The sequence below is a fragment of the Tachypleus tridentatus genome, chromosome 4 (assembly GCF_004210375.1).
Source record: "Tachypleus tridentatus isolate NWPU-2018 chromosome 4, ASM421037v1, whole genome shotgun sequence".
NCBI classification, from domain to species: domain Eukaryota; kingdom Metazoa; phylum Arthropoda; class Merostomata; order Xiphosura; family Limulidae; genus Tachypleus; species Tachypleus tridentatus.
In genome coordinates this window covers 18,753,277-18,778,487 of record NC_134828.1, presented here as the reverse complement: position 1 = coordinate 18,778,487, position 25,211 = coordinate 18,753,277, and the positions used below count along the sequence as shown (strand labels likewise).

At 31.2% G+C, this 25,211-nt stretch overlaps 1 protein-coding gene across 1 annotated transcript in view; it reads left to right on the top strand.

Moving 5' to 3' along the window:
* Window positions 1-221: 221 nt before the first annotated feature.
* The window catches only part of LOC143248621 (uncharacterized), a 598,442-nt gene continuing 573,452 nt past the window's right edge, over window positions 222-25,211 (top strand). Inside the window, exon 1 of the mRNA XM_076497122.1 lies at window positions 222-908. Coding sequence (XP_076353237.1) covers window positions 725-908 — 184 coding nt within the window. The 5' untranslated portion in view covers window positions 222-724. The remainder of the gene's footprint in view (window positions 909-25,211) is intronic.

The following is a 25,211-nucleotide window of genomic DNA, read 5'->3' as shown; positions in this document are numbered from 1 at the left end:
AACTGTGGATTTTCGAAAGATCGTGCCATATGATTAATCACGACTTTCTTCATGAGGAGGCTTATTGTGGATTCCAAGACTCAACCGTAAGACCTGCCAACCACACGTAATCATAGTTTGACAGATGGCGTCCTTTAACAATATGCCTCACGTGACTTTACTTCAGTCGCAGATACTGGCGCAGGCTTCTAGCGTTTGCTGAAATACGCGCTCACACGAGCATTTACGACGTTTTCGTTCTGTGGCCAGAACGTGCGTACCTCGTGAACATTCGTTGGCTAAGAAATGTTTCCATGCGATTTGGTTAACCGTATTTAAACGCATAATCAGTTGTGTTGTTTTTTAAGCACAACAGAAAACATTTTGCAATATTTTAATTACGTTCTGGAATTTGAAACGACAAAATATTAAATACAATTTAAAAAAAAGTTATTATATGACCCCATGTATTCAGTGGTAGATTAAGACGAACATGATTTATAACTGACAATTAGTTTTTGTTATTCCTCAGTAGATACAGTTTACCTCTCTCCGAGAAATGCGTGCTGCACACCTGCATCAGGTATGAAAACTGGGGTGGACCTTTTTCAGCGTGAGGCCCCCTAACACATCGAAAAGGAGCAAGGCCCGGTGTTTACCGCCGACTGAGGACGAAAGGACCAGACGGAAATTGGTAGTTCTCTAAACGACTCTTTTTTTGTTTTCCCAGCTCGTTGTTCAAACAATGGTTGGTTTTACTGCGGATTGTAAGATACGGACTGGAAGAAATGGACATCGTTTTCATTATTGCAGAGGAAGGAAAACAACTTTGTCCTTATGTATAGACAGACAATTGTCTCTGTGGTTTAACTTCTGGATTATTGTAGCAGTCATAATGTCTCCGGTAACACACGGAGTTTACGTTCACGGTAAGCAGCTAATTACGTTATCATCTGTTTCACTGCATTAAGTTTTTTTGTTTTGTTTTGTAAATTACGCACAAAGCTACACATTGGGCTATCTGTGCTCTACCCATCACGGGTATCGAAACCCGAATTTTAGCGATGTGAGTCCTTCAAACATGCCGCTGTGCCACGGGATCGGGGGGTAAATTGGAGGTTGCTCTAATATTTTATCTAACCAAAATGGGGTCCTTTAAATGCTAGACTGGAAACTAACTAACCACAGACTTAGATCGTTAATGAAAGTGTTTTTTTTTGTTCAATTTTTATTAGGTGAAATTTTTAACAGGTTTAACTGAATATATTAAGAAAAACTATTTAACCAGTTTCAGTCGCCGTTAAGCCGATTAAGATATAAAAGTTAACCCTAATCTATGACTCGTTAGGTGTCCCCCGTTGGTACAGGGTTAAGTCTACGAATTTGATAGGCTAAAATTATGGGTTCGATTCCTCTCGGTGGACACATCAGATAGCCCGATAGGGTTTTTTCCATAAAACAAATAAATTCGTTTAGCTAAATGTGTTCCAGGCGATAGAACTTCGATAATCTATATCTAGGATCGAACCCCTACCTTTCATCAAATGTAACTTTCACTCTGATTGTAACTACAAACAACATGTAAGTTCTCATCATTTATATTTATGGAATAACAGCTGTGAGAATCATGTCTATATAATGAAAGGTCTTTTGAAACAAAATATCACAAGAACAGAACTAAAGCAATGGGAATGATTGTGTACCTCAGATCGGCTGGTATGGGTATTACAACTTTTATTAAAATAATGCAGAGAGTCATCTTCAGTTTAACCTGTTCATACTCACACCAGCCATTTTGAGATACATTTTTACTTCTAGTAGGTTTCTTGTTATCAGGAATGGTTATTGGCCGTGGTAATTTGACGCTGACTACAGTTTTCTTGGTTATATAAAAAAAACAAAAAACATTGAAAAACATTACATTAAAAACTAAAATAATATGTTAAGATCATATTGAGCAGTTATTAAAATAAAACACTATTATGATAATTAAAAACAAATGACTTTCGGAACACCGCGTAAAGTTTCTCGTAATGTTTCCTTTTTGTTTCTGAATTTCTTTCACAGCTATATAAGGGTTAACTGCGCTAAGTTGGCCTCAATTCCGAGCTGGTTTGTTTTGAATTTCGCGCAAAGCTACTCGAGGGCTATCTGCGCTAGTCGTCCCTAATTCAGCGGTGTAAGACTAGAGAAAAGGCAACTAGTCATCACCGCCCACTGCCAACTCTTGGGCTATTCTTTCACCAACGAATAGTGAGTTTGACCGTCATATTATAACGTCTCCACGGCTGAAAGGGCAAGTATACTTGGTGTGACGGGTAATTGAACCCGCGACCCTCAGATTACCAGTCGAGTGCCTTAACTACCTGGCCATGCCGGGCCTAATTCCGAGCTGACTGATAGACAAGTTAGAAGCCAGCTATAGTCAACGACACCCATTGTTCAGTTTGGGGTCACTCAAATCTTGTGAGTATAGACGTATATCTACATAGCAGGTAGATTGATAAGTTATTTATAGATGACTGCTATTTTTCTCCTAGGAAAACAAAAAAGTTATATATGTTCGTAAATAAATGTAAGAATTCCATACCACATTGTTATCGGTACCATTCCAAAATTGACAACAAAGCTTTTGGTAATAAAAGCTCTTTAAAATAGACTCAATTGTACCAAACCTTGAAGTCAAGAACAAATGCTAGCCTTGTGGTAAAGCTCTGTGTTGTGAGGCTGGTAACGCAGGTTCATGTCCTCGCAATCCCATAGAATGTTCTTCCCACGCTACGAGAGTGCTAGGTAAATAGTAACAGCAGTCTTAGTTGAATTTGCCAAAAACACAAATAAGAAATTGATAAAACGAAACTTGTTTGTTTGTTTTGAATTTCGCACAAAGCTACTCGAGGGCTATCTGTGCTAGCCGTCTCTAATTTAGCAGTGTAAGACTAGAGGGAAGGCAGCTAGTCATCACCACCCACCGCCAACTCTTGGGCTACTCTTTTACCAACGAATAGTGGGATTGACCGTCACTTAACCCCCGCCCCTCACGGCTGAAAGGGCGAGCACTAACACGCTTGGCCATGGTGGGTCGTAAAACGAAACTTACGTTTGTTTGAATTTTTAAAAGTACAAAACTTGAGTTATATTTGTGTGTCATTCTTCCCCGGTTGTTTTGCAGAAAACCTGAAGGATTATAAAGCATAAAAAGAACGGATTACGATAACCGTGGTGGACATAGCACAGAAAGCTTATTGTTCAGCTTTCCTCTTCTACTTGACAAACAAACAAATGATTCACGATCAAGAGTTAGACATTTTCTTCAGATAATACCCTTCTGATGAAATGAGATATAAAAACACCAGCGGGGGACTACTGATACGGAAAAATACGCTTAGAAAGACTTATAGAGCCGTAGGGTGTAAACACTAAAACCGAATCTCTGTTTCGCTCTCGAAGCTGTACACGTTTTACCCGCTGTTTCTAACTATTAAGTTGTTATTCAACAGCACCACCCGCCAACGCTTGTGCTAATCTCGCTTACTCGAGTATGGGGTACAACATACGGTCTTATAACAAACACACTGTTTCGCAGTGACACAGCGGTATGTTTGCTGACTTGCAACGCTAGCATTCGGACTACGATACTCGTGGTGGACACAGCTCAGATAGCCCATTGGGTAGTCTTGTGCTTAATTACGAGCAAAGCATACACACAGCTTTAAAGTGCTGAGCGCATTGTCACAGCCACTGCTTGCAAACTGTGAATCCATGTAGACACGTTAACCAACAGGCCACTCCCGTCCAGTAGCTTCGCAGTTCGATTACAGTTTTTTTTAACACAATAATTAATGTTTTATACACAAAACGTGTTATGTTTCCATTTATTAGCTATTTGTAAGTTCACGAACTGAATGGACAAACTCTGAAATCTCCGTTCGCTTCTAAAAAAATCGCAAAGTTGTTTAACATTAGTATAAATTTTGCCAATTTCCCCTGCACGGGTTTTAAGCGTCTCTCTATCTCTCGTAGTGAAGGGATAACAAGCAAGCTAAGCCGTATTCTAATGGACCCGAATCGGCCAACTCCCAGCCATTTAGCGTGCGCTTTATTACCGTACGTTTTTCTAATGGCCCCGAACTTGTCTTCTCTCGTTATATCTAATTTAAAATATTTATATATCCGTATGTTAGCCTTTCAAAAAGTAATTATAACAGTGATCGTTAAGTAAATTTATGTTTTAAACTTTATTAATTTAGCTATCTCCGTAATTTAAGTTCTTGGACCTGATTTATTAATTATTTACGTCACCTCGAACGTTCTCCTCAGTTCTCGCTACATAAATAGTTCACGATTACTCGCCCTTGGCTGTATTTTCACCCTAACACAACACAGCTGACCGCGTACCTTTGGATCAGCTTTTCTATCGTTTCGTCTCCTCGTGTTACTGCTTATCGCAAATTGTTTTGTTTAATTATAACACATTAGCAATGTTCTCCTATTTCAATTATGAAACAACGTGCTTTTAGTATAGACTAATTATGTTGTGAGAGGCGTACTTCTGATTCTGCTATGGTTATTAAGTTTTGACTGACGAAGACGCCAAAAACAGTTTTTTTCCCGAGATGTACTTAACCTACGAGTCTAAAACCATACAAAGATGGTTCTCATATAGTTCTCATATTAATAAGTTCGAAATAAGCAAAAAATAAGCAAATAAATGATTCTTTCTTGTTTTTTTTTCCAAATTTGAGAATAATTGAATTTGGTAATGTATGTCGTGTGTAGCCTCTTAGTTCATCCTCGTGGTTGTATATCGTGTTTAGCCTCTTAGTTCACCATCATGGTTGTATATCGTGTTTAGCCGCCTCTTAGTTCACCATCATGGTTGTATATCGTGTTTAGCCTTTTAGTTCATCCTCGTGGTTGTATATCGTGTTTAGCCGCCTCTTAGTTCACCATCATGGTTGTATATCGTGTTTAGCCTTTTAGTTCATCCTCGTGGTTGTATATCGTGTTTAGCCGCCTCTTAGTTCATCCTCGTGGTTGTATATCGTGTTTAGCCTCTTAGTTCATCCTTGTGGTTGTATATCGTGTTTAGCCTCTTAGTTCATCCTCGTGGTTGTATATCGTGTTTAGCCTCTTAGTTCATCCTTGTGGTTGTATATCGTGTTTAGTAGCCTCTTAGTTCACCATCATGGTTGTATATCGTGTTTAGTAGCCTCTTAGTTTGTCCTCGTGGTTGTATATCGTGTTTAGCCTTTTAGTACATCCTCGTGGTTGTATATCGTGTTTAGCCTTTTAGTACATCCTCGTGGTTGTATATCGTGTTTAGTAGCCTCTTAGTTTGTCCTCGTGGTTGTATATCGTGTTTAGCCTCTTAGTTCATCCTCGTGGTTGTATATCGTGTTTAGCCTCTTAGTTCATCCTTGTGGTTGTATATCGTGTTTAGTAGCCTCTTAGTTCGTCCTTGTGGTTGTATATCGTGTTTAGCCTTTTAGTATATCCTCGTGGTTGTATATCAGTCGTACCCTCTTAGTTCACCATCATGGTTGTATATTGTGTGTATCCTCTTAGTTCATTCTCGTGGTTGTATATCGTGTGTATCCTCTTAGTTCATCCTCGTGGTTGTATTTTGTGTAGCCTCTTAGTTCATCCTCGTGGTTGTATATCGTGTGTATCCTCTTAGTTCATCCTCGTGGTTGTATTCTGTGTATCCTTTTAGTTCATCCTCGTGGTTGTATATCGTGTGTATCCTCTTATTTCATCCTCGTGGTTGTATTTTGTGTATCCTTTTAGTTCATCCTCGTGGTTGTATATCGTGTGTATCCTCTTAGTTCATCCTCGTGGTTGTATTTTGTGTATCCTTTTAGTTCATCCTCGTGGTTGTATATCGTGTGTATCCTCTTATCTTATCCTCATTATTTTCGTAGTTGGGACAATTAGATTTTCACCTGATGTTTAAATGGAATATTTTTGGTTAAAATATCGAAAATCAAGAACAGAAGTGTTAAATACGGGGATAAAAGGTTTACATCTCGAATCACTGTCTTACAAAGTCATTGGAATCAGAAACTGGGTATAAAAGGTTTACATCTTAAATCACTGTCTTACAAGGTCATTGGAATCAGAAACTGGGTGTAAAAGGTTTACGTCTTGAATCATTGTCTTACAAGATCATTGGAATCAGAAACTGGGTATAAAAGGTTTACGTCTTGAATCACTGTCTTACAAGATCATTGGAATCTGAAACGGGGTATAAAAGGTTTACATCTTTAGTTATCCTCATAAGTGGAGGTAGCCAAAATTTCGCAGGAGGAAAGAATGTTGTTAACATAACGTGAGATATTGCCATGCAATTATATAGGGGTCAGAGGTTATGAACCTAGACAATATAACAGTAATAGCCCACAAAGGGAGCACTTCCCGAAATACACATGGTGTAACACGGTGATGTAGTTGTTTAGGGCAGCCGTAAAACTACTAAAACGTATTAGCCCCTCCGGTATCTCCATCTGGTGTAGACGTATCCATGGTGACGCCCTTCCTGCCCTCACGGTTCCTCCGCCTATACGGAATGATGTCTGCTTTACCGAAGTGAATACCGATCTCGTAAAAAAATGTTAATTTAATACAAACAATAACCTTCTTCAATTGAGTTTCTATAAAATAACACTTTAGAACTGTCTATGTGAAGATCCAAGTGTTGAAACTAAGTATATATCAATAACACTTTAGAACTGTCTATGTGAAGATCCAAGTGTTGAAACTAAGTATATATCAATAACACTTTAGAACTGTCTATGTTAAGATCCAAGTGTTGAAACTAAGTACATATTAATAACACTTTAGAACTGTTTATGTGAAGATCCACATAACGTTTTCTACGGTTTATAGAGGAAACTTATTAATGTTGATGAAGTATTGTTTTATTTTGTCTAATTTGTCATTAATTTTATCTGGTGAGCATAGTTTTATGGCTGTGTTTATTCGGTTTCTTAGTATATTGAGTTTTTGTTTTGTTTCATGTGCTGAATCTCAAGAAATGTGTAGTCCAGTATGGTTGATTTTTCGGTGGATTTCTGTTTTAAATTGTGTGTTGGTTCTTGTAATTTTGAGGTTAAGAAATGATATTTGATTGCTTTCTTCCTGTTCAAATGTGAAGTTAATGTTGGGATGTATAGAGTTAATATGATTGAAAAAATTAAGTATGTGTTCTGTAGATTTGAATCCCGCAACCGTGTCATCTACATATCTGTACCAGTATAGTGGTGGATGTAATGCTGTGTTAATTGCTAGTGTTTCAACTTGTGTCATAAAAATATTGGCTAGAACTGGTGATACTGGGTTGCCCATGATTAGGCCATTTGTTTGTATATAGTTGTGGTTGTTGAACATGAAGTTTGTCTTTATCGTGGTGAATTCTATGAGGGTTGCTAACTGGTTACTGGGAATTTCTATAGTTGGGTTAGGGTCTCGGATATAGAGTTCTAAGTCTATCTTGCAGGCTTCAGTGGTTGGAACTTCTGTGAAGAGGGATATAACATTGAAACTGGCCATTAAGGCTTTATGATTAAGTTGATTTAGATTAGACTTGAAATTAAAAGAGTCTTTGATGAATGAGCTGGCTGATGTTACATATTTGGAGAATGCCCATGCTATGTATTTACCAAGATTGTAATTAAACGATTCATATGTGGACATTATTGGTCGTAATGGACAATCTGGTTTATGAGGTTTGGGGATGCCGTATATTTGCGGTGTGCGTGAGTCAGTTTTACGTAGGCAGGAATAAAGTGTTTGTGAAATTGTGTTGGCTTTTTTCATTTTTAGTAGTAATTTGTTTAGTTGTGTTTCATGTGTCTTTGTTGGATTTGTGTGTATTGGTTTAAATCTGTTCGCGTCTGATAGGATGTTCTTCATTTTTTGGATGTATTCATTCGTGTTCATTATGACTCCAACTTTCCCTTTATCTGGTTTTAGAAATTTAATGTTTTTGTCTTGTTTTAGGTTTTTATTGGAATTAATGTCTCTTTTTGTAAGATTGTTTTTTAGTTTTCTGTTTTGTGAAATTATGTTGATGGTTTGTGAGAAAATTCTTTGAAAAAATCGTTTAAGATGTTGTTTTTAGGTGTTTCTGGAAAATATAATTTTTTTATTTTATTTGGGAAGTTTGGCTGTTGGATGTCAATAGAATTGTTGAAGTTGTCTTCTTTCTATTGGTTGTTTTCGGTTGTTTCCTTGCTTTTGTTTTCTGTAGAAAGTATCACAAGTCTCCTGGCTAGGTCTTCTAAACATGTTTTGATTTCTATGGTTGGAATGTACCTAGGTGCTATTGTGAAGTTGAGTCCTTTGTTAAGTAGATGTATCTCGTCTGTGTTTAATTGTCGGTCGGATCTGTTAATTATGAGGTTAGTCAACAGTTTGTCATGTTGGTGTCTTTTCTGTTGTTTGCATCTTAGTTTTTCTAGTTTTTTGTTGTGGCAAAAGATCCAAGTGTTGAAACTAAGTATATACCAATAACACTTTAGAAATGTATAGGAGAATTCGAAGGTTGTGACTAAGTATGTTTAGGAATCCCTTCTCATTCCAGAAAAACAATGATAATGCTTTGGGGAACATGGATTTTATAAACAATTATTTCTTGAAAATGAACCAGTACGTAATCCATTTCAGGTTCATATATTGACTTTTATGCATTCGAAGAATCATGTTTTGTTTTCCTCAAATTCGGTGCATAAACTCTGTTTTATTAGTGTTAAGAATATTCAGTGAAATATTCAGTTGGTTTCCTGAAGGACTGGAGATAAAAGACTGTTGAACGTATTACTCCTTGTTGTTAACATTTAACTCAGGAATTTATATTGAATCTAAAACTGATTTTCCATTCAGTTACTATCTGGGAGTGTGGCAACTAGTCCTAGTTACTATCTGGGAGTGTGGCAACTAGTCCTAGTTTCTATCTGGGAGTGTGGCAACTAGTCTTAGTTATTATCTGGGAGTGTGGCAACTAGTCCTAGTTACTATCTGAGAGTGTGGCAACTAGTCCTAGTTTCTATCTGGGAGTGTGACAACTAGTCCTAGTTTCTATCTGGGAGTGTGGCAACTAGTCCTAGTTACTATCTGGGAGTGTGGCAACTAGTCCTAGTTACTATCTGGGAGTGTGGCAACTAGTCCTAGTTACTATCTGGGAGTGTGGCAACTAGTCCTAGTTACTATCTGGGAGTGTGGCAACTAGTCCTAGTTACTATCTGGGAGTGTGGCAACTAGTCCTAGTTACTATCTGGGAGTGTGGCAACTGTCTTCCAGTAGTCTTTAGGTAATATTACGAAACATGAACTGTTACTAAATAAACTAAAGTAAAATAAACCCCATTTTTACTTTGTTCTCATCGTTTTTTGTAGATTTGACTTCAGTAAACGTAAACCGCTTAAGGTACCGTGATGTTATTCTTTCTATGTATAACTATATTACAGAGGGCTTGCTTTTAAATAAGTATTGTTTTCTCTGCATCAGACGGTTCACTTGAAAAAAAAAAAGTCGTATTTCTGTTATTATAATAAAGGAAAGTTATCATAAAATTATCATATGTTGAGAAACTAGAAGTTACGACTTACAAAATCAATCCAACAAAACTTTTCACAAATACTTTTACGGTTCAAATGTATAACTTCAGTGAAGTTACAGGTATCAAAGAGATTTAAACTTTGTGATACAAATTGCTTAAACTGTGAAGAAATACAAATCATTAGGCTTAGAATTTGTGATACAAAACATAAACTGAATGTATTTTGTTTTCTTAGAAAGAAGAATATAAGTAAAATCATTGTGAAATTCAAGTGACTTCAGAACAAGTTTTATACATTTTTGGCTTTTATATTAGTATTTCTGTGTTAGCTATATGAATCACATACTTCCAGTTAGTAGTATTGTTGTGTTCATTCTGTAAATCACGTGTTCCACATTTTTGGTATTGTTGTGTTAATTACATGAATCACATACTTCCAGTTAGTAGCATTGTTGTGTTCATTCTGTAAATCACGTATTTTACATTTTTGGTATTGTTGTGTTAATTACATGAATCACATACTTACAGTTAGTAGTATTGTTGTATTCATTCTGTAAATCAAGTATTCCACATTTTTGGTATTGTTGTGTTAATTACATGAATCACATACTTCCAGTTAGTAGTATTGTTGTATTCATTCTGTAAATCACGTATTTTACATTTTTGGTATTGTTCTGTTAATTACATGAATCACATACTTCCAGTTAGTAGTATTATTGTGTTCATTCTGTAAATCAAGTATTCCACATTTTTGGAATTATTGTGTTAATTACATGAATCACATACTTCCAGTTAGTAGTATTGTTGTGTTTATTCTGTATATGAAGTATTTTACATTTTTGGTATTGTTGTGTTAATTACATGAATCATATACTTCCAGTGACTAGTATTGTTGTCTTCATTCTCTAAATCAAGTATTCCACATTTTTGGTATTGTTGTGTTAATTACATGAATCACATACTTCCAGTTAGTAGTATTGTTGTGTTCATTTTGTAAATCACGTGTTCCACATTTTTGGTATTGTTGTGTTAATTACATGAATCACATACTTCCAGTTAGTAGTATTGTTGTATTCATTCTGTTAATCAAGTATTCCACATTTTTGGTATTGTTGTGTTAATTACATGAATCACATACTTCCAGTTAGTAGTATTGTTGTGTTCATTCTGTAAATCACGTATTTTACATTTTTGGTATTGTTGTGTTAATTACATGAATCACATACTTACAGTTAGTAGTATTGTTGTATTCATTCTGTAAATCACGTATTTTACATTTTCGGTATTGTTCTGTTAATTACATGAATCACATACTTCCAGTTAGTAGTATTGTTGTCTTCATTCTCTAAATCAAGTATTCCACATTTTTGGTATTGTTGTGTTAATTACATGAATCACATACTTCCAGTTAGTAGTATTGTTGTATTCATTCTGTAAATCAAGTATTCCACATTTTTGGTATTGTTGTGTTAATTACATGAATCACATACTTCCAGTTAGTAGTATTGTTGTGTTCATTTTGTAAATCACGTGTTCCACATTTTTGGTATTGTTGTGTTAATTACATGAATCACATACTTCCAGTTAGTAGTATTGTGTTTATTCATTCTGTAAATCAAGTATTCCACATTTTTGGTATTGTTGTGTTAATTACATGAATCACATACTTCCAGTTAGTAGTATTGTTGTGTTCATTCTGTAAATCACGTATTTTACATTTTTGGTATTGTTGTGTTAATTACATGAATCACATACTTACAGTTAGTAGTATTGTTGTGTTCATTCTGTAAATCACGTATTTTACATTTTTGGTATTGTTGTGTTAATTACATGAATCACATACTTCCAGTTAGTAGTATTGTTGTATTCATTCTGTAAATCACGTATTTTACATTTTTGGTATTGTTCTGTTAATTACATGAATCACATACTTCCAGTTAGTAGTATTGTTGTCTTCATTCTCTAAATCAAGTATTCCACATTTTTGGTATTGTTGTGTTAATTACATGAATCACATACTTCCAGTTAGTAGTATTGTTGTATTCATTCTGTAAATCAAGTATTCCACATTTTTGGTATTGTTGTGTTAATTACATGAATCACATACTTCCAGTTAGTAGTATTGTTGTGTTCATTTTGTAAATCACGTGTTCCACAATTTTGGTATTGTTGTGTTAATTACATGAATCACATACTTCCAGTTAGTAGTATTGTGTTTATTCATTCTGTAAATCAAGTATTCCACATTTTTGGTATTGTTGTGTTAATTACATGAATCACATACTTCCAGTTAGTAGTATTGTTGTGTTCATTCTGTAAATCACGTATTTTACATTTTTGGTATTGTTGTGTTAATTACATGAATCACATACTTACAGTTAGTAGTATTGTTGTATTCATTCTGTAAGTCACGGATTTTACATTTTTGGTATTGTTGTGTTAATTACATGAATCACATACTTCCAGTTAGTAGTATTGTTGTATTCATTCTGTAAATCACGTATTCCACATTTTTGGTATTGTTGTGTTAATTACATGAATCACATACTTCCAGTTAGTAGTATTGTTGTATTCATTCTGTAAATCAAGTATTCCACATTTTTGGTATTGTTGTGTTAATTACATGAATCACATACTTCCAGTTAGTAGTATTGTTGTGTTCATTTTGTAAATCACGTGTTCCACATTTTTGGTATTGTTGTGTTAATTACATGAATCACATACTTCCAGTTAGTAGTATTGTGTTTATTCATTCTGTAAATCAAGTATTCCACATTTTTGGTATTGTTGTGTTAATTACATGAATCACATACTTCCAGTTAGTGGTATTGTTGTGTTCATTCTGTAAATCACGTATTTTACATTTTTGGTATTGTTATGTTAATTACATGAATCACATACTTACAGTTAGTAGTATTGTTGTATTCATTCTGTAAGTCACGTATTTTACATTTTTGGTATTGTTGTGTTAATTACATGAATCACATACTTACAGTTAGTAGCATTGTTGTATTCATTCTGTAAATCACGTATTTTACATTTTTGGTATTGTTGTGTTAATTACATGAATCACATACTTACAGTTAGTAGTATTGTTGTATTCATTCTTTAAGTCACGTATTTTACATTTTTGGTATTGTTGTGTTAATTACATGAATCACATACTTCCAGTTAGTAGTATTGTTGTGTTCATTCTGTAAATCACGTATTTTACATTTTTGGTATTGTTGTGTTAATTACATGAATCACATACTTCCAGTTAGTAGTATTGTTGTGTTCATTCTGTAAATCACGTATTTTACATTTTTGGTATTGTTGTGTTAATTACATGAATCACATACTTACAGTTAGTAGTATTGTTGTATTCATTCTTTAAGTCACGTATTTTACATTTTTGGTATTGTTGTGTTAATTACATGAATCACATACTTCCAGTGACTAGTATTGTTGTCTTCATTCTCTAAATCAAGTATTCCACATTTTTGGTATTGTTGTGTTAATTACATGAATCACATTCTTCCAATCACTAGTATTGTTGTGTTCATTCTGTAAATCAAGTATTTCACATTTTTCGTATTGTTGTGTTAATTACATGAATCAAGAAATTCTGATTCAAAGTAAATGTATCTTATATAAAAAAGGAATCTGCTATTTTTAAACATAATTGAATAGTTTTTAAAAGTTTGTAATTATTGTTTGACTGTATATCTTACTCTTATAACGAACTTACTCCAATATCCAGAGCATATCCCCTTTCCCAGAGAGAAAGTAAGCCTCCAAGATAAATAGCTGAACAATCATTTGAATGTTTTGTTTTTCAAGTTAAATGTGTGTTGGCACGTAACTGATAAGATCTATATGAAAACTAGTTGAACGGTTTATTTCCCTTACATATTGACAACTGTCTTATAAGCCCAGTAAAACGTGAAATAAATTAAATATGCCATTAATATGTATTTGATGCGACAGAAGTTTAAACAACTTTCATCAAAATATTTTAAAACCTACGAGATTACTCCAATAAGTTTTTGTTCTTTAGCTTTGGAAGGAAACTAAGGCCTAGCTAGAAAGAATCAAAACACGTGCTGTTTGCGTAACAGAAACAATCTCTATATTTGGGAGATAAAGTAATAACACCCGTTTTTCCATATTTACATTAAACTGACAGATAAAGTAATAACACCCGTTTTCCTATATTTACATTAAACTGACAGATAAAGTAATAACACCCGTTTTTCCATATTCACATTAAACTGGCAGATAAAGTACTAACACCAGTTTTTCCATATTTACATTAAACTGACAGATAAAGTAATAACACCCGTTTTTCCATATTTACATTAAACTGACAGATAAAGTAATAACACCCGTTTTTCCATATTTACATTAAACTGACAGATAAAGTAATAACACCAGTTTTTCCATATTTACATTAAACTGACAGATAAAGTAATAACACCCGTTTTTCCATATTTACATTAAACTGGCAGATAAAGTACAAACAACAGTTTTTCCATATTTACATTAAACTGACAGATAAAGTAATAACACAAGTTTTCCTATATTTACATTAAACTGACAGATAAAGTAATAACACACGTTTTTCCATATTTACATTAAACTGACAGATAAAGTAATAACACCCGTTTTTCCATATTTACATTAAACTGACAGATAAAGTAATAACACCCGTTTTTCCATATTTACATTAAACTGGCAGATAAATTAATTACACCAGTATTCCTATATTTACATTAAACTGGCAGATAAAGTAATAACACCAGTTTTCCTATATTTACATTAAACTGGCAGATAAATTAATTACACCAGTTTTCTTATATTTACATTAAACTGGCAGATAAATTAATTACACCAGTATTCCTATATTTACATTAAACTAACAGATAAAGTAATAACACAAGTTTTCCTATATTTACATTAAACTGACAGATAAAGTAATAACACCCGTTTTTCCATATTTACATTAAACTGACAGATAAAGTAATAACACCCGTTCTTCCATATTTACATTAAACTGACAGATAAAGTAATAACACCCGTTTTTCCATATTTACATTAAACTGACAGATAAAGTAATAACACCAGTTTTCCATATTTACATTAAACTGACAGATAAAGTAATAACACCTGTTTTCCATATTTACATTAAACTGGCAGATAAAGTACTAACACCAGTTTTTCCATATTTACATTAAACTGACAGGTAAAGTACTAACACCAGTTTTCCTATATTTACATTAAACTGACAGATAAAGTAATAACACCCGTTTTTCCATATTTACATTAAACTGGCAGATAAATTAATTACACCAGTATTCCTATATTTACATTAAACTGGCAGATAAAGTAATGACACCAGTTTTCCTATATTTACATTAAACTGGCAGATAAATTAATTACACCAGTTTTCCTATATTTACATTAAACTGGCAGATAAATTAATTACACCAGTATTCCTATATTTACATTAAACTAACAGATAAAGTAATAACACAAGTTTTCCTATATTTACTTTAAACTGACAGATAAAGTAATAACACCCGTTTTTCTATATTTACATTAAACTGGCAGATAAAGTACTAACACCAGTTTTTCCATATTTACAATAAACTAACAGATAACGTAATAACAAAAGTTTCCTATATTTACATTAAACTGGCAGATAAATTAATTACACCAGTTTTCCTATATTTATATTAAACTGGCAGATAAATTAATTACACCAGTATTCCTATATTTACATTAAACTGGCAGATAAAGCAATAACACCAGTTTTCCTATATTTACATTAAACTGGCAGATAAATTAATTACACCAGTTTTCCTATATTTACATTAAACTGGCAGATAAATTAATTACACCAGTATTCCTATATTTACATTAAACTAACAGATAAAGTAATAACACAAGTTTTCCTATATTTACATTAAACTGACAGATAAAGTAATAACACCCGTTTTCCATATTTACATTAAACTGACAGATAAAGTAATAACACCCGTTTTCCATATTTACATTAAACTGACAGATAAAGTAATAACACCCGTTTTTCCATATTTACATTAAACTGACAGATAAAGTAATAACACCCGTTTTCCATATTTACATTAAACTGACAGATAAAGTAATAACACCCGTTTTCCATATTTACATTAAACTGGCAGATAAAGTACTAACACCAGTTTTTCCATATTTACATTAAACTGACAGGTAAAGTACTAACACCAGTTTTCCTATATTTACATTAACTGACAGATAAAGTAATAACACCCGTTTTTCCATATTTACATTAAACTGGCAGATAAATTAATTACACCAGTATTCCTATATTTACATTAAACTGGCAGATAAAGTAATAACACCAGTTTTCCTATATTTACATTAAACTGGCAGATAAATTAATTACACCAGTTTTCCTATATTTACATTAAACTGGCAGATAAATTAATTACACCAGTATTCCTATATTTACATTAAACTAACAGATAAAGTAATAACACAAGTTTTCCTATATTTACTTTAAACTGACAGATAAAGTAATAACACCCGTTTTTCCATATTTACATTAAACTGGCAGATAAAGTACTAACACCAGTTTTTCCATATTTACATTAAACTAACAGATAACGTAATAACAAAAGTTTCCTATATTTACATTAAACTGGCAGATAAATTAATTACACCAGTTTTCCTATATTTATATTAAACTGGCAGATAAATTAATTACACCAGTATTCCTATATTTACATTAAACTGGCAGATAAAGTAATAACACCAGTTTTCCTATATTTACATTAAACTGGCAGATAAATTAATTACACCAGTTTTCCTATATTTACATTAAACTGGCAGATAAATTAATTACACCAGTATTCCTATATTTACATTAAACTAACAGATAAAGTAATAACACAAGTTTTCCTATATTTACATTAAACTGGCAGATAAAGTAATAACACCCGTTTTCCATATTTACATTAAACTGACAGATAAAGTAATAACACCCGTTCTTCCATATTTACATTAAACTGACAGATAAAGTAATAACACCCGTTTTTCCATATTTACATTAAACTGACAGATAAAGTAATAACACTCGTTTTTCCATATTTACATTAAACTGACAGATAAAGTAATAACACCCGTTTTTCCATATTTACATTAAACTGGCAGATAAAGTACTAACACCAGTTTTTCCATATTTACATTAAACTGACAGGTAAAGTACTAACACCAGTTTTCCTATATTTACATTAAACTGACAGATAAAGTAATAACACCCGTTTTTCCATATTTACATTAAACTGGCAGATAAATTAATTACACCAGTATTCCTATATTTACATTAAACTGGCAGATAAAGTAATAACACCAGTTTTCCTATATTTACATTAAACTGGCAGATAAATTAATTACACCAGTTTTCCTATATTTACATTAAACTGGCAGATAAATTAATTACACCAGTATTCCTATATTTACATTAAACTAACAGATAAAGTAATAACACAAGTTTTCCTATATTTACTTTAAACTGACAGATAAAGTAATAACACCCGTTTTTCCATATTTACATTAAACTGGCAGATAAAGTACTAACACCAGTTTTTCCATATTTACATTAAACTGACAGGTAAAGTACTAACACCAGTTTTCCTATATTTACATTAAACTGACAGATAAAGTAATAACACCCGTTTTTCCATATTTACATTAAACTGGCAGATAAATCAATTACACCAGTATTCCTATATTTACATTAAACTGGCAGATAAAGTAATAACACCAGTTTTCCTATATTTACATTAAACTGGCAGATAAATTAATTACACCAGTTTTCCTATATTTACATTAAACTGGCAGATAAATTAATTACACCAGTATTCCTATATTTACATTAAACTAACAGATAAAGTAATAACACAAGTTTTCCTATATTTACTTTAAACTGACAGATAAAGTAATAACACCCGTTTTTCCATATTTACATTAAACTGGCAGATAAAGTACTAACACCAGTTTTTCCATATTTACCTTAAACTAACAGATAACGTAATAACAAAAGTTTCCTATATTTACATTAAACTGGCAGATAAATTAATTACACCAGTTTTCCTATATTTATATTAAACTGGCAGATAAATTAATTACACCAGTATTCCTATATTTACATTAAACTAACAGATAAAGTAATAACACCAGTTTTCCTATATTTACATTAAACTGGCAGATAAATTAATTACACCAGTTTTCCTATATTTACATTAAACTGGCAGATAAATTAATTACACCAGTATTCCTATATTTACATTAAACTAACAGATAAAGTAATAACACAAGTTTTCCTATATTTACATTAAACTGGCAGATAAAGTAATAACACCCGTTTTTCCATATTTACATTAAACTGACAGATAAAGTAATAACACCCGTTCTTCCATATTTACATTAAACTGACAGATAAAGTAATAACACCCGTTTTTCCATATTTACATTAAACTGACAGATAAAGTAATAACACCCGTTTTTCCATATTTACATTAAACTGACAGATAAAGTAATAACACTCGTTTTTCCATATTTACATTAAACTGGCAGATAAAGTACTAACACCAGTTTTTCCATATTTACATTAAACTGACAGGTAAAGTACTAACACCAGTTTTCCTATATTTACATTAAACTGACAGATAAAGTAATAACACCCGTTTTTCCATATTTACATTAAACTGGCAGATAAATTAATTACACCAGTATTCCTATATTTACATTAAACTGGCAGATAAAGTAATAACACCAGTTTTCCTATATTTACATTAAACTGACAGATAAATTAATTACACCAGTTTTCCTATATTTACATTAAACTGGCAGATAAATTAATTACACCAGTATTCCTATATTTACATTAAACTAACAGATAAAGTAATAACACAAGTTTTCCTATATTTACTTTAAACTGACAGATAAAGTAATAACACCCGTTTTTCCATATTTACATTAAACTGGCAGATAAAGTACTAACACCAGTTTTTCCATATTTACATTAAACTAACAGATAACGTAATAACAAAAGTTTCCTATATTTACATTAAACTGGCAGATAAATTAATTACACCAGTTTTCCTATATTTATATTAAACTGGCAGATAAATTAATTACACCAGTATTCCTATATTTACATTAAACTGGCAGATAAAGCAATAACACCAGTTTTCCTATATTTACATTAAACTGGCAGATAAATTAATTACACCAGTTTTCCTATATTTACATTAAACTGGCAGATAAATTAATTACACCAGTATTCCTATATTTACATTAAACTAACAGATAAAGTAATAACACAAGTTTTCCTATATTTACATTAAACTGACAGATAAAGTAATAACACCCGTTTCTTCCATATTTACATTAAACTGACAGATAAAGTAATAACACCCGTTTTTCCATATTTACATTAAACTGGCAGATAAATTAATTACACCAGTATTCCTATATTTACATTAAACTGGCAGATAAAGTAATAACACCAGTTTTCCTATATTTACATTAAACTGGCAGATAAATTAATTACACCAGTTTTCCTATATTTACATTAAACTGGCAGATAAATTAATTACACCAGTATTCCTATATTTACATTAAACTAACAGATAAAGTAATAACACAAGTTTTCCTATATTTACTTTAAACTGACAGATAAAGTAATAACACCCGTTTTTCCATATTTACATTAAACTGGCAGATAAAGTACTAACACCAGTTTTTCCATATTTACATTAAACTAACAGATAACGTAATAACAAAAGTTTCCTATATTTACATTAAACTGGCAGATAAAGTAATAACACCAGTTTTCCTATATTTACATTAAACTGACAGATAAAGTAATAACACCCGTTTTTCCATATTTACATTAAACTGACAGATAAAGTAATAACACCCGTTTTTCCATATTTACATTAAACTGGCAGATAAAGTACAAACAACAGTTTTTCCATATTTACATTAAACTGACAGATAAAGTAATAACACAAGTTTTCCTATATTTACATTAAACTGACAGATAAAGTAATAACACACGTTTTTCCATATTTACATTAAACTGACAGATAAAGTAATAACACCCGTTTTCCATATTTACATTAAACTGACAGATAAAGTAATAACACCCGTTTTCCATATTTACATTAAACTGGCAGATAAATTAATTACACCAGTATTCCTATATTTACATTAAACTGGCAGATAAAGTAATAACACCAGTTTTCCTATATTTACATTAAACTGGCAGATAAATTAATTACACCAGTTTTCTTATATTTACATTAAACTGGCAGATAATTTAATTACACCAGTATTCCTATATTTACATTAAACTAACAGATAAAGTAATAACACAAGTTTTCCTATATTTACATTAAACTGACAGATAAAGTAATAACACCCGTTTTTCCATATTTACATTAAACTGACAGATAAAGTAATAACACCCGTTTTTCCATATTTACATTAAACTGGCAGATAAATTAATTACACCAGTATTCCTATATTTACATTAAACTGGCAGATAAAGTAATAACACCAGTTTTCCTATATTTACATTAAACTGGCAGATAAATTAATTACACCAGTTTTCCTATATTTACATTAAACTGGCAGATAAATTAATTACACCAGTATTCCTATATTTACATTAAACTAACAGATAAAGTAATAACACAAGTTTTCTTATATTTACTTTAAACTGACAGATAAAGTAATAACACCCGTTTTTCCATATTTACATTAAACTGGCAGATAAAGTACTAACACCAGTTTTTCCATATTTACATTAAACTAACAGATAACGTAATAACAAAAGTTTCCTATATTTACATTAAACTGGCAGATAAAGTAATAACACCAGTTTTCCTATATTTACATTAAACTGACAGATAAAGTAATAACACCCGTTTTTCCATATTTACATTAAACTGACAGATAAAGTAATAACACCCGTTTTTCCATATTTACATTAAACTGGCAGATAAAGTACAAACAACAGTTTTTCCATATTTACATTAAACTGACAGATAAAGTAATAACACAAGTTTTCCTATATTTACATTAAACTGACAGATAAAGTAATAACACACGTTTTTCCATATTTACATTAAACTGACAGATAAAGTAATAACACCCGTTTTTCCATATTTACATTAAACTGACAGATAAAGTAATAACACCCGTTTTTCCATATTTACATTAAACTGGCAGATAAATTAATTACACCAGTATTCCTATATTTACATTAAACTGGCAGATAAAGTAATAACACCAGTTTTCCTATATTTACATTAAACTGGCAGATAAATTAATTACACCAGTTTTCTTATATTTACATTAAACTGGCAGATAAATTAATTACACCAGTATTCCTATATTTACATTAAACTAACAGATAAAGTAATAACACAAGTTTTCCTATATTTACATTAAACTGACAGATAAAGTAATAACACCCGTTTTCCATATTTACATTAAACTGACAGATAAAGTAATAACACCCGTTCTTCCATATTTACATTAAACTGACAGATAAAGTAATAACACCCGTTTTTCCATATTTACATTAAACTGACAGATAAAGTAATAACACCCGTTTTTCCATATTTACATTAAACTGACAGATAAAGTAATAACACCCGTTTTTCCATATTTACATTAAACTGGCAGATAAAGTACTAACACCAGTTTTTCCATATTTACATTAAACTGACAGATAAAGTACTAACACCAGTTTTCCTATATTTACATTAAACTGACAGATAAAGTAATAACACCCGTTTTCCATATTTACATTAAACTGGCAGATAAATTAATTACACCAGTATTCCTATATTTACATTAAACTGGCAGATAAAGTAATGACACCAGTTTTCCTATATTTACATTAAACTGGCAGATAAATTAATTACACCAGTTTTCCTATATTTACATTAAACTGGCAGATAAATTAATTACACCAGTATTCCTATATTTACATTAAACTAACAGATAAAGTAATAACACAAGTTTTCCTATATTTACTTTAAACTGACAGATAAAGTAATAACACCCGTTTTTCCATATTTACATTAAACTGGCAGATAAAGTACTAACACCAGTTTTTCCATATTTACATTAAACTAACAGATAACGTAATAACAAAAGTTTCCTATATTTACATTAAACTGGCAGATAAATTAATTACACCAGTTTTCCTATATTTATATTAAACTGGCAGATAAATTAATTACACCAGTATTCCTATATTTACATTAAACTGGCAGATAAAGCAATAACACCAGTTTTCCTATATTTACATTAAACTGGCAGATAAATTACTTACACCAGTTTTCCTATATTTACATTAAACTGGCAGATAAATTAATTACACCAGTATTCCTATATTTACATTAAACTAACAGATAAAGTAATAACACAAGTTTTCCTATATTTACATTAAACTGACAGATAAAGTAATAACACCCGTTTTTCCATATTTACATTAAACTGACAGATAAAGTAATAACACCCGTTTTTCCATATTTACATTAAACTGACAGATAAAGTAATAACACCAGTTTTCCTATATTTACATTAAACTGACAGATAAAGTAATAACACCAGTTTTCCATATTTACATTAAACTGACAGATAAAGTAATAACACCCGTTTTTCCATATTTACATTAAACTGGCAGATAAAGTACTAACACCAGTTTTCCATATTTACATTAAACTGACAGGTAAAGTAACTAACACCAGTTTTCCTATATTTACATTAAACTGACAGATAAAGTAATAACACCCGTTTTTCCATATTTACATTAAACTGGCAGATAAATTAATTACACCAGTATTCCTATATTTACATTAAACTGGCAGATAAAGTAATAACACCAGTTTTCCTATATTTACATTAAACTGGCAGATAAATTAATTACACCAGTTTTCCTATATTTACATTAAACTGGCAGATAAATTAATTACACCAGTATTCCTATATTTACATTAAACTAACAGATAAAGTAATAACACAAGTTTTCCTATATTTACTTTAAACTGACAGATAAAGTAATAACACCCGTTTTTCCATATTTACATTAAACTGGCAGATAAAGTACTAACACCAGTTTTTCCATATTTACATTAAACTAACAGATAACGTAATAACAAAAGTTTCCTATATTTACATTAAACTGGCAGATAAATTAATTACACCAGTTTTCCTATATTTATATTAAACTGGCAGATAAATTAATTACACCAGTATTCCTATATTTACATTAAACTGGCAGATAAAGTAATAACACCAGTTTTCCTATATTTACATTAAACTGGCAGATAAATTAATTACACCAGTTTTCCTATATTTACATTAAACTGGCAGATAAATTAATTACACCAGTATTCCTATATTTACATTAAACTAACAGATAAAGTAATAACACAAGTTTTCCTATATTTACATTAAACTGGCAGATAAAGTAATAACACCCGTTTTTCCATATTTACATTAAACTGACAGATAAAGTAATAACACCCGTTCTTCCATATTTACATTAAACTGACAGATAAAGTAATAACACCCGTTTTTCCATATTTACATTAAACTGACAGATAAAGTAATAACACCCGTTTTTCCATATTTACATTAAACTGACAGATAAAGTAATAACACCCGTTTTTCCATATTTACATTAAACTGGCAGATAAAGTACTAACACCAGTTTTTCCATATTTACATTAAACTGACAGGTAAAGTACTAACACCAGTTTTCCTATATTTACATTAAACTGACAGATAAAGTAATAACACCCGTTTTTCCATATTTACATTAAACTGGCAGATAAATTAATTACACCAGTATTCCTATATTTACATTAAACTGGCAGATAAAGTAATAACACCAGTTTTCCTATATTTACATTAAACTGGCAGATAAATTAATTACACCAGTTTTCCTATATTTACATTAAACTGGCAGATAAATTAATTACACCAGTATTCCTATATTTACATTAAACTAACAGATAAAGTAATAACACAAGTTTTCCTATATTTACATTAAACTGACAGATAAAGTAATAACACCCGTTTTCCATATTTACATTAAACTGGCAGATAAAGTACTAACACCAGTTTTTCCATATTTACATTAAACTGACAGATAAAGTACTAACACCAGTTTTCCTATATTTACATTAAACTGACAGATAAAGTAATAACACCCGTTTTTCCATATTTACATTAAACTGGCAGATAAATTAATTACACCAGTATTCCTATATTTACATTAAACTGGCAGATAAAGTAATAACACCAGTTTTCCTATATTTACATTAAACTGGCAGATAAATTAATTACACCAGTTTTCCTATATTTACATTAAACTGGCAGATAAATTAATTACACCAGTATTCCTATATTTACATTAAACTAACAGATAAAGTAATAACACAAGTTTTCCTATATTTACTTTAAACTGACAGATAAAGTAATAACACCCGTTTTTCCATATTTACATTAAACTGGCAGATAAAGTACTAACACCAGTTTTTCCATATTTACATTAAACTAACAGATAACGTAATAACAAAGTTTCCTATATTTACATTAAACTGGCAGATAAATTAATTACACCAGTTTTCCTATATTTATATTAAACTGGCAGATAAATTAATTACACCAGTATTCCTATATTTACATTAAACTGGCAGATAAAGTAATAACACCAGTTTTCCTATATTTACATTAAACTGGCAGATAAATTAATTACACCAGTTTTCCTATATTTACATTAAACTGGCAGATAAATTAATTACACCAGTATTCCTATATTTACATTAAACTAACAGATAAAGTAATAACACAAGTTTTCCTATATTTACATTAAACTGACAGATAAAGTAATAACACCCGTTTTTCCATATTTACATTAAACTGGCAGATAAAGTACTAACACCAGTTTTTCCATATTTACATTAAACTAACAGATAACGTAATAACAAAAGTTTCCTATATTTACATTAAACTGGCAGATAAATTAATTACACCAGTTTTCCTATATTTATATTAAACTGGCAGATAAATTAATTACACCAGTATTCCTATATTTACATTAAACTGGCAGATAAAGTAATAACACCAGTTTTCCTATATTTACATTAAACTGGCAGATAAATTAATTACACCAGTTTTCCTATATTTACATTAAACTGGCAGATAAATTAATTACACCAGTATTCCTATATTTACATTAAACTAACAGATAAAGTAATAACACAAGTTTTCCTATATTTACATTAAACTGACAGATAAAGTAATAACACCCGTTTTTCCATATTTACATTAAACTGACAGATAAAGTAATAACACCCGTTTTTCCATATTTACATTAAACTGGCAGATAAATTAATTACACCAGTATTCCTATATTTACATTAAACTGGCAGATAAAGTAATAACACCAGTTTTCCTATATTTACATTAAACTGGCAGATAAATTAATTACACCAGTTTTCCTATATTTACATTAAACTGGCAGATAAATTAATTACACCAGTATTCCTATATTTACATTAAACTAACAGATAAAGTAATAACACAAGTTTTCCTATAT